This window comes from Chiloscyllium plagiosum, unplaced genomic scaffold, assembly GCF_037043375.1.
Source record: "Chiloscyllium plagiosum isolate Xiang-an unplaced genomic scaffold, Cpla_swu_hap1 HiC_scaffold_34, whole genome shotgun sequence".
NCBI lineage: Eukaryota > Metazoa > Chordata > Chondrichthyes > Orectolobiformes > Hemiscylliidae > Chiloscyllium > Chiloscyllium plagiosum.
Window position 1 is genome coordinate 10520710 of NW_028270172.1, and position 17661 is coordinate 10538370.

A 17661-nucleotide genomic window follows, 5' to 3' on the forward strand; every position below is an offset into this window, starting at 1 on the left:
AGCATTGTAACAAGAAATTCAGGACATTCTAATCTATCCTCAAAGTACAGGATTCAGTTTACATAACCTGTTAAAGGTCAACAGAAAGCCACAAAAAGAGCTGCAAAGTATGATAGATTATGAGAAAAAAAACTAGCTCAGAATATAAAGACAGATAGCAAAAGTTTCTATAAATTAAATATAAAAAAAAAACAATGGCTAAAATAAACATTGGTCCTTTAGAGGATGAGAAGGGGGATTTAGTAATGGGATATGATGAAACGGCTGAGGCATTGAATAGGTATTTTGTGTTGTCCTTCACAATGGAGAACCCTAATAACATGCCAGTAAGTGACGAAGAGACGAAGGTAGGTGAGGACCTGGAAACAGTCATTATTATGGACGAGGTAATGTTAGGCAAGCGAATGGAGCTAAGGTGGTCCTGATGGAATGCATCCCAGGGTACTAAAAGAGATGGCAGGAGAAATAACAAATGCACTTGTGGTAATTTTCCCAAAGTTCACTGGACTCTGGAGCAGCTCCAGCAGATTAGAAATCAGCAATGTGACACCGCTGTGTAAAACGGGCGGTAGACAAGAGATGGAGAATTATAGATCGGTTCGCTTAATAATAGATTCAAGCACCTACAGAAGTTAAGGAAGAAATAGCAAGGCATCTAGAAATTGTCCTGTTGGGCAGACACAGTATGGGTTCATGAAGGGCAGGTCATGCTTAACAAATCTCTTGGAATTCTATGAAGACATCATGAACAAGGTGGACAATGGGGACCCAGTGGATGTGGCGTACCTAGATTTCCTAAAGGCATTCAACAAGGTGCTGCACAAAAGGCTGCTGCATGGATAAAGATGCAAGGCGCTATGGGCAATGTATTAGCATGGAGAGATTAGTTAACTAATAGGAAGGAAAGAGTGGGTATAAATGAGTGCTTTGCTGGTTGGCAATCAGTAACTAGTGGTATGACTCACGGATCAGTATCGGGACTGCAATTATTCATAATTTATATAGATGATTTGGAGTTGGGGACCACGTGTAGTGTATCAAAGTTTGCATAGGACACCGAGATGAGTGGTAGAGCAAGCGTGCAGAGGACTGTGAAACTTTGCAAAGGGACATAGATACTTTGACTGGGCAAAGGGAAAACAATATTAATAAATGTGAAGTCATCCATTTCAGTAGGAGTAACAGTAAAAATGATTATTACTTGAATGGTAAAAAGTTGCAGTATGCTGCTGTGCAGAGGGACCTGGGTGTCCTTGTGCATGAATCACAGAAGGTTGGTCTGCAGGTACAAGTAATTAGAAAAGTAAATGGAATTTTGTCATTCATTGCTGAAGGGATTTTGTTTAAAAGGTTATGTTGCAGCTGTATAAGGTGCTGGGGAGGCCACATCTGGAGGAGTGTGTGCAGTTTTGATCTCCTTACTTGAGAAAGGATGTACTAGCACTGGACGGGGTGCAGAGGAGGTTCACTCGATTCCAGAGTTGAGGGATGTTGGCTTGTGAGGAGAGACTGAGTAGACTGGGATTATATTCATTGGAATTCAGAAGAATGGGGGGGGGGGGGGGGATCTTATAGAAACATATAAAATTATGAATGGAATTGATAAGATAGTAGGAGGGAGGATGTTACCACTGGCAAGTGAAACTAGGACAAGAGCGCATAGCCTCAAGATTAGAGGGAGCAGATTTGAGAAGGAATATCTTCACCCAGAGGGTTGTGAATCTGTGGAATTCCCTGTCCAGTGAAGTAGCTGAGGCTTCCTCAGTAAATGTTTTAAAGTTAAGATAGATTTTTTTTGAACAGTAAAGGAATTAAGGGTCATGGTGAGAGGGTAGGTAAGTGGGGCCGAGTCCATGAAAAGATCAGCCATGATCTTATTGAATGACGGAACAGGCTCGATGGGCCAGACGTCCTACTCCTGCTCCTAGTACTTATGCCCTGCGCTAAAACAGTCCAGTAAGGAGGCAGAATTAATAAACTATCAGATCTTATAGCACAATGGCTTAAAATAAAGCAGAACTGCACAGATGGCTAATCAAAATTCTGCCCTCACAATATGAAGGACAGTAAGAATGTATATCCATTCTTTAATCAGAGCATGAAGCGTTTTATACAAGTCTAAGTTAAATGCATGTGGCACAAGACAAACCATTTGTGACAAAAAGTGAATATGAAATGATTGCAAAATCTAAACCCAAGTAGAGAGGGCCAAACAGTTGGCATTGCTAATGCGGTACAGAATTCAAATAGAAACTACACCTTAAGTCTGTAAGTTAGCGCAGTGAGCTGGGAGGTTTGTTTTCAGACATTTTGTCACCGTACTCGGTAACATCATCAGTGAGAGTCTCTCGTGATGCGCTGCTGGTATGTCCCGCCTCTCTATTTATAGGTTTTGGTTTCTTAAGGTGGGTGATGTCATTTCCAGTTCTTTTCTTTTTCTCCAAGGAAAGGTAGATAGGATCTAAGTCGGTGTGTTTATTGATGGAGTTCTGGTTAGAATGCCATGCCTTTAAGAATTCTCATGTGTGCCTTTATTTCATCTGTCCAAGGATATGTGCATTGTCCCAGCCAAAGTGGTGTCCTACACTTTCTTCTGATACCTCCCTGTTCAAAGCACACACTGCACTATTATTATAGTGAAAACAAGTTATCTATGAGTAAACACAGAAACCCATCAAATCAGGTCACATTTAAGACCTGTGTTTTACATGTCCATGGATTGTCAGCAGCAATCGAACACGTGCTCAATGTTTTCACAGAATTAACGCCATATTTAATGACAGGTCAACAGCTTTTGATGCTAAGTCAAAACCAGTAGAATTGTGGATACTGTAAGTCAGAAACAAGCACAGAAATTGCTGGAAAGAAATCAGAGTTAACGTTTCAGGCCAAGTTCTGAGGAAGGGTCAACCCGTAAAGTTAACTCTGACTTCTCTCCACAGATGCTGCCAGACGTGCTGAACTTTTCCAGTGATTTCTGATTTCATAGCTTTTGATACTATGTTGCCGTGTGTGGTATAATTGTTGTGGGTTGGAATACTGCTTAGTGCAACGGAAACCAACTGTAGTTTCAGTAACGTTACCTTCTCGAGGTGAGTTGACTCAATTAAAAAAAAAACAGGGTTGAACCAGATATTTCTCTGATGAGAACACTATTCCACACAAAACAGTAAACAGCAAATCCCCATTATACTACAACAGTTTCATCATACTTTAAACTACCCAGTACAAAACACTTGGGAGTTTTATTATTTTCTACAAATATTTTAATTCATACATATATTTTCAGCCAGAGGTGGCCTCCCTTGGTATCTATATTTCACATAACTTGGATAGTATGGACTGCATAAATTACAGCTCTAAGTTACAAAAGAATAAAACCTTCATAGTTTGGCAGAACTTTTTTTTCTCTTTCATGATGTTGTCCAGGTCCCTCTGACAAACTCATGCTGCTGAAAATCGTGGAATATTCTGGGCCATCAAATTAATCCCATGCACAGTTAGAACTAACAGCCTCCAAACATTCTTCTTAAACTTATTCATTTGGTGGTCAGGTTTTCCCTGTCAATTGAGTTTCTTTCCCCTTACACCTCACCCGACAGCTCAGCGGCACGGGTCAATACGTGGAAGAACGGTCTCTGAAACGAAACAAAGTTAAGGCAGGACATCTGGAGGATGAGTAGCTGCCAACAGAACACCTCGACAGTGTCAAACATCAGGAGATGATGATAGAGGGCTCAGTGAACTGAAATACTGCGCCATCAAACAGGTCTTCAGGCAGTTCTTCATCGCCATCAGCAAAGTATGTTGGGAATGGTGGATTCTCATTGTCTTGCTGATGAGTAGGCAATGTAGTGTCATTGACCTGGTCCAAAAGAGAGAGAAGATAAGGCACTGCAAAAGCAAAGTCACTGCAATCTTTAAATCAGTCAATGCAATTTAATGTGTTAAATCACCTCTGATAAAGAATGCACATCATTCCAAACAAATAATGAAACCAATTCATCTAATTTGTTGGAACCTGTTCTAAATTTTCATTTGTGATCAAATAATTTTATCTCTCGCATCTTTAGAGCCAGATGCAGAGCATGAATGTTATCTTTTGAAATTCTTGTAATGAACTGACAACAGCAGCAAATTACATGAAATATAAGCCTGCGTTCCAACAAAAAGGTCACTGACCTAAAATGCTCAGCCTATCTATCATTCTCTCAGATGGTGCCTGACCTGCTAAAGCCTCACAGCATTTTGTGTTTTTATTTATTTAGCGTTTAGCCTTCCTGCATGACCTTTGTGTGGGTGACAACATTCTCTTCGGGCCATTGTAAAAGCTGACACAATCCTCGGGTTTCCAATAAAAGATCTGCATGATGATATAGCAGCCCTCGTGACCCTGGCAAGTTCTAAAGTGCTTTACAACCAATGAAATATTTCTGAAGCATCAGCCTGATTGTAATGTCAGAAACACCGCACTGAATCGATAGGCAGCAAACTCTCAAAAACAGCAATTGCTTAATGACTGATGTTAACTGAGTAACTAATACTGGACAGGGCACCCAAAGTCCGAACCCATCTTGTATTGAATCTTGTGAACTTGAGACTTTTTTTTGCCTCCCTCAAACTCATCAACACACACAAAAATGTCACCACTCTGAAGCAGATGTTTCATTTTATCTCCATCTTAGATGCCTTTCTCAGCTGTAAAATACTCCCAAACTCTCATACCCGTTATTCCTGGAGATATCTCTCCTCCTTCAAGTCTAAAGGACTTAAAGCTTACTGCATCTGGTACACGAAGGCTTCAAGACCAGATCTATTGGAGGTAATATATACGCTGTCAGGCTCCCACTCCAAAGCTACCCAGTAATCCAGGAAACCCCTACTTTAAAACCCAGCTCTTTAGCAAAGCTTTTGGTCATCGCTTCCTGTTCCTTCTTTGGTAAAGCATTTCAATTTTGACAACAAATGTGCCAATCTCCCAACTAGGTAAACCAGACTTTGAAAACCCTATGAAAAAGTTAATGTTAAAATGTGACAATATTCAAACATGCTAGCCTGAGATGAATTACAGCAGGTAAATCCATGAAGTTGGCATAAATCTCTCATTTACTGCTCACCCTCCCAGCAACCTCCCATTTCCGGTTATAAAAACTATCAATGCATAATGAAGTAATGTTCAGGAATATGCACAAGTCCAGCTTTAAAACAAATCATCATCATTTTTCAGAGAAACATTTCCCCAATGCGAGCATTCCCTCCACCACCAATCTTCCCCATCATTCCTCTTTGCACTGGTGGCACATGTACACCTGCTGTGAAAAGGAGAAAGGGTAAATCTTCAATGACAAATGCTGGCACTGTTCTCAATTTAACGACCTGGAGCCTGTGACAATAATGTACGATGGATCACTCCCTTTTCCAGGATGGAACTGCTGGTGACCTGCTCACTATCCATGCAGTCACACTGCCTCGGATGCCCAAGCGGGAGACACTGTCTCCAGCAGAGTGGAGGGTACATGAACATATCAATAAGGGAGGCTAGGCTATTCAGACTTACACGGAATATTCCATAAATACTGCTGGCTGCTGCTGTCAAAAAATCCACATGCTTTGGAAATGTATCCAGGAGTTAACTGTGTGATGAAGAGGGGAGGATGTCTATCATTGGTGTGTACTCATTCGCAGTAGTAAAACTAAGCTCTAGATGCTGCAAAGAAATTGACCCCTTGCTCTTTCTCACCTTTCAGTGGATACACGATAATAATTTGAATCCCTGCCACACTCATGTCCACACTAAGCACGAGGCTCTCAGTTTCAAATCACAAAGGGATAAGAAGGTATAGCTGATAGGATACCATCCCTATATTATTTGTCCTTCACTGATGAAATATTTTGGGACGGGGAGCACATTGTACAGAATATCTATCAGAAAAGCACAACGGCAACTCTGCCTGACAGATTCAGCAGTTTAGGAGCGAATGTCCAATTTATAATTAGACCACTGCATTGGGGTTTTGAAAAAAATGTTAGAGGGGTTATACAACTGTAGTTGTTGCTCATTTTTTGCAAACAAATTCTTAAAAGGTATCAGAACAAGTTTAAGAAATGAAATTGTCAAGTAAAATGTGCTCCCGTTAATAATTTTGCATATTACAGGATAATGTTGGAACTGAATAGTAATACATTTCCAAATCTGTTTAACATTGAGTCTATGCTACATTTATAGTCCCAATGAAACAACTTCAACTGCATGCCTTCCCATTGCGTAGTGATTAATGCACTAACCATCATGCTTGTTTTAAGCTTCAAATCAACAGCTGGTTGAATTATTATTTATTGTACATATTGAAGGATATTTCCACAGCTGAGTGAACAAATGATTCACATTCACATTATTCATTGAGAAGTAAAGTTATGTGCAGCAATCTGCAACAATGCAAATACATTTTCTTTAAGATTTCAGCAATCATACAACAAGGGAGGCGATGGCAAAGTGGTGCTGTCGCTGGCCTGTTAACCCAGAGCCCCAGATAATGTGCTGGGGACCTGGGTTTGAATCCTGTATGGCAGATGCTGGAATGGAACTGGAATTAAGAGTCTAATGATGACCATGAATCCACTGTCAATTGTTGGAAAAACCCATCTGGCTCACTAATGTCCTTCACTGCTCTGGCCTACATGTGACTCCAGACCCACAGCAATGTGGTTGATTCTTAACTACCTTCTGGGCAATTAGGGATTGGCAATAAATGCTGCCTAGTCAGCGATGCCCTCATCCCAGGAATAAATTTTTAAAAAGGTAATTAGAAGAGAAAGCAGGCCATTCAGCCCCTTGAGTGTGCGCAGTACCATTTGAAAACACCACGCCTGATCTGAATGTACCTTCAACTCCATTTTCCTGCCTATCCTCAAGACCCTTACATCCCTGACTGACCAGGGAATCATAGTCTGCTTTCAAAGTAGTCAATGACTCTACCTCCACCAAAAGGGCTACTCTTGACCCTCTGAGAAGATTTCTCAGCTGCCTTGAATGGGAGAGTCTTGACTTTTAAATTGTCTCCCTTTTTCTAGTCTCTCAAACATGTATTCAATAAGCTTCATAAAACCATGAGGAGCATAGGTAGGGTAAATAGACAAGGTCTTTTCCCTGGGGTGGGGGATTCTAAAGCAAAAGGGCATAGGTTTAGGGTGAGAGGGGAAAGATCTGAAAGGGACCTAGGGGGCAACTTTTCACACAGAGGGTGGTGCATGTATGGAGTGAGTTGCCAGAAGTAGTGGTGGAGGCTGGTAAAAATACAACATTTAAAAGGCACCTGGATGGGTTTATGAATAGGAAGGGTTCAGAGGGTTTGGGTCAAATGCTGGCAAATGGGACGAGATTAGGTTAGGATATCTGGTCAGCATGGGCAAGTTGGACCAAAGGGTTTATTTCAGTGCTGTACATCTGTATAAATGAACTTTGGAAATAGACATTTTGTTTGGTGCTTAATAAGTGCTGATGTCTCAGATGTGTGGAGTATTGCCAGTGGTTCTGTGTAACAAATGATATTTATGTGGAGTTAATGGTCAATGGGCAATGCACCAGAATGTTGATAATGGGGGTGGGGTGTTCAGCAACGATAGCGACATTGAAAGCCAAAAGGGCAACGGTTAAACATTTTATCAGAGATGGACACTGCCTGACACTTGTGTGGTGCGAACGTTCCTTGCTGTTTATCAGCCCAAGCCAGGATGTTAGCCAGATCTTTCTGCACATGGACACTGGTGGCTTCTGTATTGAGAAACGACGAATAATGTTAACATTGTGCAATCATCAGCAAACATTGCCACTTCGGAATTTCTGATGGAAAGAAGATTATTGATGTAACAAAAGGACCTGGGAGTCAGCTTAAGGTGAGAGTTCTGTTTATATGGAATGCCAGGCATTAGACATTGATTCAGTCTGTAAAACACTCCTAAACATTGTTGGTCCACAGCAAGGTATTGTAAATATGTCAAGTAGGACTTAACACATACATTAAATAATTAGACTTCCTTTTTGTAAATGTACCGGAGGGTGTTGAAGAGATAAACAACAGCTTTAAAGATTCCATTCTCCTTATGTATATTGAAGGCGAAGATTGATAGATTCTCCATCAGTCGGGGATCAAGGGTCATAGGGAAAGGGCAGGAAAGTGGATGTGCGCAACGTCGGATCAGCTGATCCTGACACTGTTGAATGGCAGAGCAGGCTCGATGGGCTGAATGGCCTACTCCTGTTTCTCTTATATTCTTAAACAATAATCACTTCAAGCACAGGAAGGTACAGGGGGCAATGTGCACACAGCCAGAATAAGTAAATTCATAACAGGCCAGAGGACTTATCGAGTCATACAATGTATATGGTCTCAACTTTGAAAGATTTTTCAAAGTCTTGCTTACAAGAATTCCTAAAATGTCAGTTTTCAGCTCCTGGTATCTCATCTACACCTCACCAACTCACAATCAGAATTAAGCTTCAGCAACAACTAATCAGTGAGAGTTCATTTCATCCACAGTTTGCTGCCAAGATGCATTTATTGTCAGGGCTGCAGACCAGTTTGCACGATTTTCATTAGGGTCATCATTGCATGTATACCTCCCCAGATTTAACTGGCAGTAATCCTAACAAAATCAGATCGTTAATTCATTCAATAGCTTGTATTTCTTGCATCTTCCTTATTATATTGCTTCCGGTTGTTCAATTTCTTTTGTCTTTTTCCATAATTCTGTCCATCAATCACCGCTTTTTATTTTCAATCAGCAAGGAAATCGAGCAGGATGAGGAAACAGCAAGAAAGTAGTTACCAAATCAGCCATCTCACTGAATGGAGAGGTACCTCGTGAGCTGAATTATCCCTTCTGCTCCTACATCTTATGGTCTCTAGGTGCCTGTGTCCCAAGTTTACACATTTCAATCTCAAATCTTAAGCATCCAACTGCACCATATTAGATTAGACTGGATTACTTACAGTGTGGAAACAGGCCCTTCGGCCCAACAAGTCCACACCGACCCGCCGAAGCGCACCCACCCAGATCCATTCCCCTACATTTACCCCTGCACCTAACACTACAGGCAATTTAGCATGGCCAATTCACCTAACCTGCACATTTTTGGACTGTGGGAGGAAACCGGAGCACCCAGAGGAAACCCACGCAGACACGGGGAGAATGTGTAAACTCCACACAGTCAGTCGCCTGAGGCAGGAATTGAACCCGGGTCTCTGGCGCTGTGAGGCAGCAGTGCTAACCACTGTACCGCCCAAATGTTCCAAATGATCAATCTACACTGTGCAGATTCACATTTCATCTCTTATTAATAAACCACAAACCACTTTTTGGTTTGACATGCATGCAAGAACAAAATCAGAGCAGTAGAGAAAGCTGAGCCACCAAACGTAAAGTGGTTTTCTAATTTTGGGGGTTGGTTAATATTTGGCAACAGTAACTGGCTCTCAGTGGGAAATTCTAATTTTGTTTTGGCCTTTCTTTATTACTTCATGGGATGCAAGTTATAAAAGAGAGGTTGGGACTTCTTATTCTGGAGTGTGGGAGGCTAAAGGGCGACCTTGGTGAGGTTTGTACAATCATGATGGGCATAGATAAGGTGGATGGCCAAAGTCTTTTTCCCAGAATAGGGGAGTCCAAAAGGAGAGGGCACAGGATTTAAAATAAGTGGGGAAATATTCAAAGAGGACTTAGCGTCAGAGAGATGTATAGCATGGAAACAGACCCTTCGGTCCAACCCGTCCATGCCGACCAGATATCCCAACCCAATCTAGTCCCACCTGCCAGCACCCAGCCCATATTCCTCCAAACCCTTCCTATTCATATACCCATCCAAATGCCTCTTAAATGTTGCAATTGTACCAGTCTCCGCCACTTCCTCTGGCAGCTCATTTCATACACATACCAACCTGTGTGAAAAAGTTGCCCCTTAGGTCTCTTTTATATCTTTCCCCCTCACCCTAAACCTATGCCCTCTAGTTCTGGACTCCCTGACCCAGGAAAAGACTTCGCCTATTTACCCTATCCATGCCCCTCATAGGCAACTTTTCCCACAGAGGGTGGTACATTTATGGAACAAGCAGCCAGAGGGAGTGGCAGAGGTGAGTACAATTACAACATTTAAAGGCATTTGGACAGGATAGGATAAGGAACATTTAGAGGGACATGGGCCAAATGCAGGCAAATGGGCCGAGTTCAGTTTAGGAAACCTGATCGGCATGGACAAATTGGGTCAAAGGGACTGTCTCCATGCTGTATGACTATAACTCAATGAGTGTCATCCACAAGCCAAGTATTTATTTCTCTTTCCTACTTGCCTTTGTACTGTGTGGTTCACTTGGTCAGTTCTGAGGGGAGTTAAGAGACAACCACAGTGCTGAGGGTCTGGAATCATGTGCAAGTCAGACCAGGAAGGGATGGCAGATTTCCCTTCCCATGAGGATATTGGTGATCCAGGTTTCTACAGCAGTCAGTGACCGTGGTAGCAGCTGCCAGTATTCACACTAGCATTTGGTTTCAGATTTATTGCTCAAAATTTAAATCCCAGCTACAGTGGTGAGATTTGAACCAGTCCCACCAAAAGCATTGCCCTGATCCCTTAGATTACTAAACCAGTAACATAAACGCAATGTCACTGTCTTCTCCAATTATCCTCATTTTTAGCCATAACTTACAAATCTTTCCTAATATTTTAAACAATGCCCAATGTTCAGATTAGCAAACTAGACAAGAATGACTCTGTGTAGGATTATTGTAATAATGGAGAAATGTTAAATAGGACATTAAAGGTAAAAGTCAGAGTCTGACTGGACCATACGGCTGCTTTCTCATTACAGACAGACGACTTGTGGTGGTGTAACAGGAGGGTCACCAGGCTAGGGGAGAGGTTGAGAAGGCGGAATCTTCACGGTGAGCATGGCTGGTGTAGGAATCGAATCCACAGTGTTGGTGTCACTGTATCACAAACTGACTGTCCAGCCAACTGAACTACAGGCCACCTTATGGAACGTTAAATTCACTCAGCACAAAGTGCTGATTCACACCATTTATGTACTTATATATTTTCTTAACATCAGGAATTCATTACCAATATGGACTGACAGGGCATGTAATGTCGAGCCAGGAGTGTGGGGCAGGGGACAGTAACTGGTCTGGGGGGCCAGGGAAGCAGTGAGCACATCGTTCTCAGTGAGAATAGCAATCACCACCACACTTCCTTTTCTTTGTCTTGTGCTATTCACCCAGAAGCCCACAAATAATGACTTTTTGTTAAGCAGATGGCATCTCTGAGAAGCATCTGTTCATGTTTGGAGGAATGGATGGTGAAGACTGGTGGGACAAATTAATTACTGACTCAAAAATCTAATTAATCAAGCTAAGGAACTTTTTGGATAAATGATATTAGGATAGAAAGAACATTTTGCAATTTTGTACAAGACATCACTGGAGATTGAACGTGTCATTAGAAAAACAGATAGTGTGTTTTTCAAACAGTGGTCATTTGGCCTGCATTGTCCATGCTGCCTCTCTCCAGGAACAACTTACTGAGGGCCACTCCCTTGCTTTTCTTTATAACCCTGCATACCCCCGCCTTTTTTAGATAATCAAATCCCTTTGCAAAGCCTCAAGTGGACCTGCCTTCCCCACATTCTCAGGAATTGTATCTCAAACCCCAATTACTTGCCGAGGAGGAAATGTTTCCTGTGCGTTGTTTTTTTTTTGACAATTGCTTTCAATCTGTGCTACCTGATCCTCAACCCTTCCACTAATGTGAACAGCTCTCCCGCTTTACACTGCCCAGACCCCTTGTGATTTTGAATACCTCAATCAAATCTAGGAACTTAATCTGAACATAGCTCCTGGATGATCAATGCTGTTATTTGATGACATGCCTTGGGCAACTTTACCTTCCATTTCACCTTCGAAAGTTATTATCATTAATCAGAATAATAATAAGTTACAGGTCACATTCTCTTCATGTCTGTTTGGATTTCCTCAGGATGCTCTGGTTTCCCCCTCCAGTTAAATGATGTGCAGGTTAGATGGATTGGGCATGGATTAGAAAGTATGATAACTGGCTGTAGTTGATGGGCAATCTCACACTGTTGATCTTTGCTTTAGAAAATCACTTTGTTAAATATGCTCATTTTCAGATCAGTACAACTAATCCAAAAACAAATCAGGATCCCACCAGCATTGTAATTCTTCAATATTTACTGGAGCTCCCTCATCACTGTCTGAATTAAACGCACCAGGAAAAACAGAAATTGGAACAACGTGACTACAGTTGCATTCATAGAGTAGAATCCCTACAGTGGGGAGGCAGGCCATTCAGCCGATCGAGTCAACACCGGCCCTCCAAAGACATCCCACCCTGATCCACCTCACTACCCTATCTTTGTAACCTTGCATTTCTTATGGCTGACCCACCTAACCTGCACATCCCTGAACACTATGGGCAATTTACCATGGCCAATCCACCTAACCTGTACATCATTTGACTGGAGGAGGAAATCAGAGCATCCTGAGGAAATCCAATCAGACAGGGAGAAAACATGCAAACTTCACTCAGACAGTCGCTCGAGGCTGGAATTGAACCCAGGTCCTTGGTGCTGTGAGGTAGCTGTGCAAACCACCATGCCATTTCAAATTGGTCTGTTAGCCAGAGGTGTTTTACTGAATCTGAATATAAAGAGGCCCCTAGATTTTTATCTCATTATATTAGCTTCCACACTAAGGAGGCGAGATAGGGAGTGAATATAGTGGTGATAATGTCACTGATGTTAGTAACCTAGAGACCCAGGCACATATTCTGGGAGTGTGGGTTCAAATCCCACCACTGGAGCTGGTGGAATCTCAAGCCAATTAGTAAAATGTCAGTTATGACAGCCACAAAGCCATCATCAATTGTTGCCTCAAAAGAAACATCTAGTTCATTAACGCTCTTCATGAAATCTCCTGTTCTTACTTTGTCTGGCTAGGCCAATATTCTGGGCACATTGTTTCAAACCCCATCATCGATTGAAATATTAGTCAATGAAAATCTGGGATTAAAGGTTAGCCTGATGACAATTGCGTAACTATTGTCAAATATTATATTAAAAAAAACTATCTGGATCACTGATGTCCTTCAGGGAAGCAAATCTGCCGTCCTTCCCTGGTCTAGCCTAGTTCTGGGCTCCAGACTTACACCAATGTGGTTGATTCTTAACTGGTCTCTGAAATGGCCTGCGCAATTCATGCGGTTCAAAGGTCATTACAAATGGGTAACAAATGTTGGCCTTAGCAGTGACGGTCACAGCTTAATGAAAAGAAATAAAAACATCCTGTTGCACACACCCACTGCTGAATGAGGACATTCAACCTGTCTCCTCAAGGTAGTCTATCTGAAACTTCCAGAAATACTATGCTCCAAAGAGTCCAGACTTCCAGTGCAAATCTCCACACAGATTTACTGGTCAGATCGATCACACTGGGAAGAGATTTGCAGGGGCAAACACAGGGAGGGTAGTTAATTCAGAAGTCCGGTCACATCGGCATATCCCCCAGTACTTCCAAACAGTGCTTTTCATTAGTATTCAGAGATTTACAAAATGGACATCTGAGAGTTATTCTCAGTTGGGGATATAGATTGGAAGATAGGATGATTAAAAGAAAAAGGCAAAAGCAGAGAAAATACCCCAAGTTTAATGATCTGAAGGCTGAGAACATCCACAGAGCTACCGTGAAGAACTCTATATTGCAGAATTTTCCACACGAGGTAGATGTGAATTTATCACAAATATTAAGTTGTAAACGTAGCCAATAAAATCAGTGACTGCTTTGTCAGCCTGACCATTTTCACCTCTTCCAGATCAATAGAGTTAAAATTAAGGCAACAGAAGGCTCTTCTGGTGTAGTGGAAGCGAGCCAGGATGCCCATTTTCAAGTCCCATCTGCTCCAGAGTAATAAAAAACAAATGGCAGTGGTAGTGTCCTTACCTCTAGGCGACAAGAGCCAGGTTCAAATCCTATCTTGTCCAGAGGAGTGTCATAACGCAAGTGTCCCTACAGTGTGGAAACAGGCTGTTGGGTCCATCAAGTCCACAGCAACACTCTGAAGGGCAACCCAGATTTAAAACCCCATGCTATCCCTGTAACCCTGCATTTCCTCAAGGCTAATCCACCTACCTTGTACATCCCTGAACACTATGGGCAATGTAGTATGGCCAATCCAGCTAACCTGCACACCCAAGAGGAAACCGGAGCACCCAGAGGAAATCCACATAGACACGGGGAGAATGTGCAAGCTCCACACAGACAGTTGCCTGAGGCTGGAATCAAACCCTGATCCCTGTCACTGAGTCGAAAAGTGTGGAACTGGAAAAGCACAGCAGGTCAGGCAGCATCCGAGGAGCAGGATAATCTGACTGATTGTGCTTTTTCCACTCTGACCTCCAGCATCTAAAGTCCTCACTTTTTTCCTGGTGCTGTGAAGCAGCAGTGCGAACTGCTGAGCCACCGCGTTAGGGTGATTAAAAATATTTGGGGCTCTGCTGGTGGTGGTACCATCCCTATCGCCAGACCCAGAGTCCTGGGTTCAATCCCTATCTGCTCATATAAGTGTGACTGCTGGTATTTTTCATACATAAACGTATTATACATAGTGATCAGCTTTAACAGTGTGTATGTTGTAACCTTTGCGACGCTGATAATTCACCCAAACAAAATTTTCTAATAGCATAGACTGACTTGAGGTGGCGGGGGGAGCAAATCTCAATCTGAGCAAAATGTTCCAGCTTGACTTTTCACAGTTTGTTATGGATCAGTCTTTTGTAACTAATGGGTGGCCCAACCTACAACCAGAGCACTGTCAAGGCCTCTGCATCAAATAGCGTTAAGCATTATGCATAATAATTTAATAACCTGTATAAATTTGCTTATTTATGAGCTACATGATGCTTTTGAACACACACAGGCACAGCTGCAAGATCCATATAGCTCAGCAGATTTTAGTGATTTTCAATTCCCTTTGAACAGGACATGCTTTTAAACCAGGTGATCTTTGGCTGCCAGCCGTTATTTCCTAAAAGCAGCAGCTGTCACAATCAAGTAGATTCCACATCAATTCCTCTTTATGACTCAAGTTCTTCAATCTGTCTTGGGGACTTGTGAGCAAGAAAACAAAGACGCTCACAGTCATTGAAGCTAGTCAGCAGCAATTGCATGGAAAGGCAGCAGCACAGCAAGCTGACTTTAGCTAAAATAATTAAGAATAAATCTGTCAGAGCAGTTAGCCGGAGATTCCGGATTGAAACAAAGCACTGTTTGATGACAATTCCAGGATGGATATCTCTCAGTGATCAAAGCAATGCTCACCACATTTGATTTTTTTATATAGGAACTGCTGGGCAGAGATTCAGGTGCAGCCACCTTACTGTTAGCAATAAATGGCAATGTGCTGTGTATCTTACATTTCCATAGCCAATTAAACCAATTAAATTCCACTCTGCTGGTAACTAAACTAGCGTTGCAGATGAGAAACTGCTGCATTGTTAAATGGCTTTACATGCAGTAAAACCTCTCAACCATTAAGGACAAACCCTTTTCCTATATTCAAATGGTGAGGGAGAGGCATATCTAAGTGTGCAAATTTAAACATCAAATTTAATTATTTGATGCTATACTTTATTTTCTCTATTTAACACTGTCTTTGTATTAGTTTGTTCAGGAGGCACAGGTTAAACCACTAAGGTTCAGATTTTTATGCATAGGATCATAGACACAAAGAATCCATTTCATCCACTGTGCTTGGGCTCACGAAAGAATGAGCCCCCGTCTGATCCCACCCTTCAGCATGTGGTCTGTATTGCTGGCGGCTATGGCAATCGAGGGGTGTTATTAACTGGACGTGACGGCTGATGGAGCACAAAAGGTCTATAATGCTTTTGTTTTCAGGATTCTGAACTGATGGTGTCAGGGATGAGCATTTATTTAGCAAGTACATTCACTATGATTGCTGGGATCCCCCCAGGGAGTGCAGAACCAGGCTTCACAATCTAAGGATATGGGGTTAGCCATTCAGGACTGAGGATGAGGGGATATTTCTTCACCTGGACAGTGGGGAACCTGTGGAATTGTCACAGAATTCAGTTGAAGTAAAAAAAAAATGCATGATTTCAAGAAGGATTTAGAGGCACTTCTTAGTACTAAAGGGATTAAGATATAGTGGACTGAACTGGACGATCAGCCTAGATCATGGAAAATGGCAATGCAGGACTGACGGGCTGAATGGCCTACTCCTAGTTTCTAAATTTCTATCCTAAACCCAATGGTCATTTTAAAACAACCAAACATTGTACATTGTAATTTAGGAACTCAAAGTAAAGGGCCATGGATTGCAGTTCCAGATTCTGAGGTTGAGGGACCAAAGAAGGAAGGAAAATTGAAACTGCGGATGCTGGAAATCAGAAACAAAAACAGAAATTGCTGGAAAGACTCAGGAGGTCTGGCAGCATCTGTGGAGAGAAACATTAACTCTGATTTCTCTCCTCAGATGCTGCCAGACCTGTTGAGCTTTTCCAGCAATTTCTGTGACCAAAGATGAATCTTGGAAGACGCTGAAAGTGAGAATAAGAAATGGGAAGAGAGGCTGGAGATAGTTTGGGTATAAATCAGTTGGAGTCAAACACGAATAGTCTCACATTAACGCAGCTTATAGCTGGAATTGTAACAATGATAAGATTTGATGTTTCATTAGCATTCTCTCCACTTTAAGCCCTTCTTCAGAAAGGCTTCTTGGTGAGATTTATAACTTACCCTCCTTACTTCAGGAAGGATTTTAATAAAACCTATTCAGTGAAATTGGGATTCAGGTGGATAAATGAAGAGGATCATGGAGAAAAATTGCAGACCTGATTTCTATTGAAAAAAGTTTTGAACAAATTTCATCCATAAGACAGTTGCTTCATTTGCAATCCCACTGCTCCAATAAATTGATGCAGCACAACCCAGTGCCAGCTCAGGACTGAAATAAATTGTAGTTTGCAATCTTACCTTCACAAGGCAGTTTTTGTGTCCTGGGACTGATCCATGAACATAAAGGATATTCTCTTTTGTATTCACTCTCCAGACCTATAAATGTATAAATATGTTTCTAATAAACAAATTTACAGCAGAAATACCATATAGCTGTGCAAAAAACACACCCTGTGAAAAGGTACAATGGCAAATTCTCCAAGACTGTACACTGACAGGAAAAAATACCTGTCAGTATGTGGATCAAAAAGAGAATAAAATAATCTTATGTTTCTGACACATGATTATCCTTCTACCACTTGCTTGCCTGCCCACGGTCTACCTCCTTTCAAGCTCTTCTTAAAACCCTCATTTAATGATTTAAAAATGAAATGCACACCATCCCCCACTCCATTAACATCCAATTTGAGCTCATCAAAATGACTTGGGCTTTTTTCATTTAGCAAGAAGGTCAGGCATTAACTGGGATCTACTCAGTATAAAGAATTTGCATTTATATAGCACCAATCAACTTCATGGTGTCCTAAAGTCCTCCATAGACAAATAACTGATTTGCAGAATAATTAACACTGAAATATATAGAGATGCAATACATATGTATCTAACCATCAAAATACA

The 17661-nt window shown here is 41.7% G+C and overlaps 1 protein-coding gene across 1 annotated transcript in view; it reads right to left on the reverse strand.

The window, feature by feature from the left end:
* Positions 1 to 2030: 2030 nt before the first annotated feature.
* Positions 2031 to 17661, reverse strand: part of mrpl3 (mitochondrial ribosomal protein L3) — a 61001-nt gene continuing 45370 nt past the window's right edge. The window contains exons 9-10 of the mRNA XM_087978483.1: positions 17062 to 17139; positions 2031 to 3865 (exon numbers count right to left, since the gene is read on the reverse strand). Coding sequence (XP_087834609.1) covers positions 3716 to 3865; positions 17062 to 17139 — 228 coding nt within the window. The 3' untranslated portion in view covers positions 2031 to 3715. The remainder of the gene's footprint in view (positions 3866 to 17061; positions 17140 to 17661) is intronic.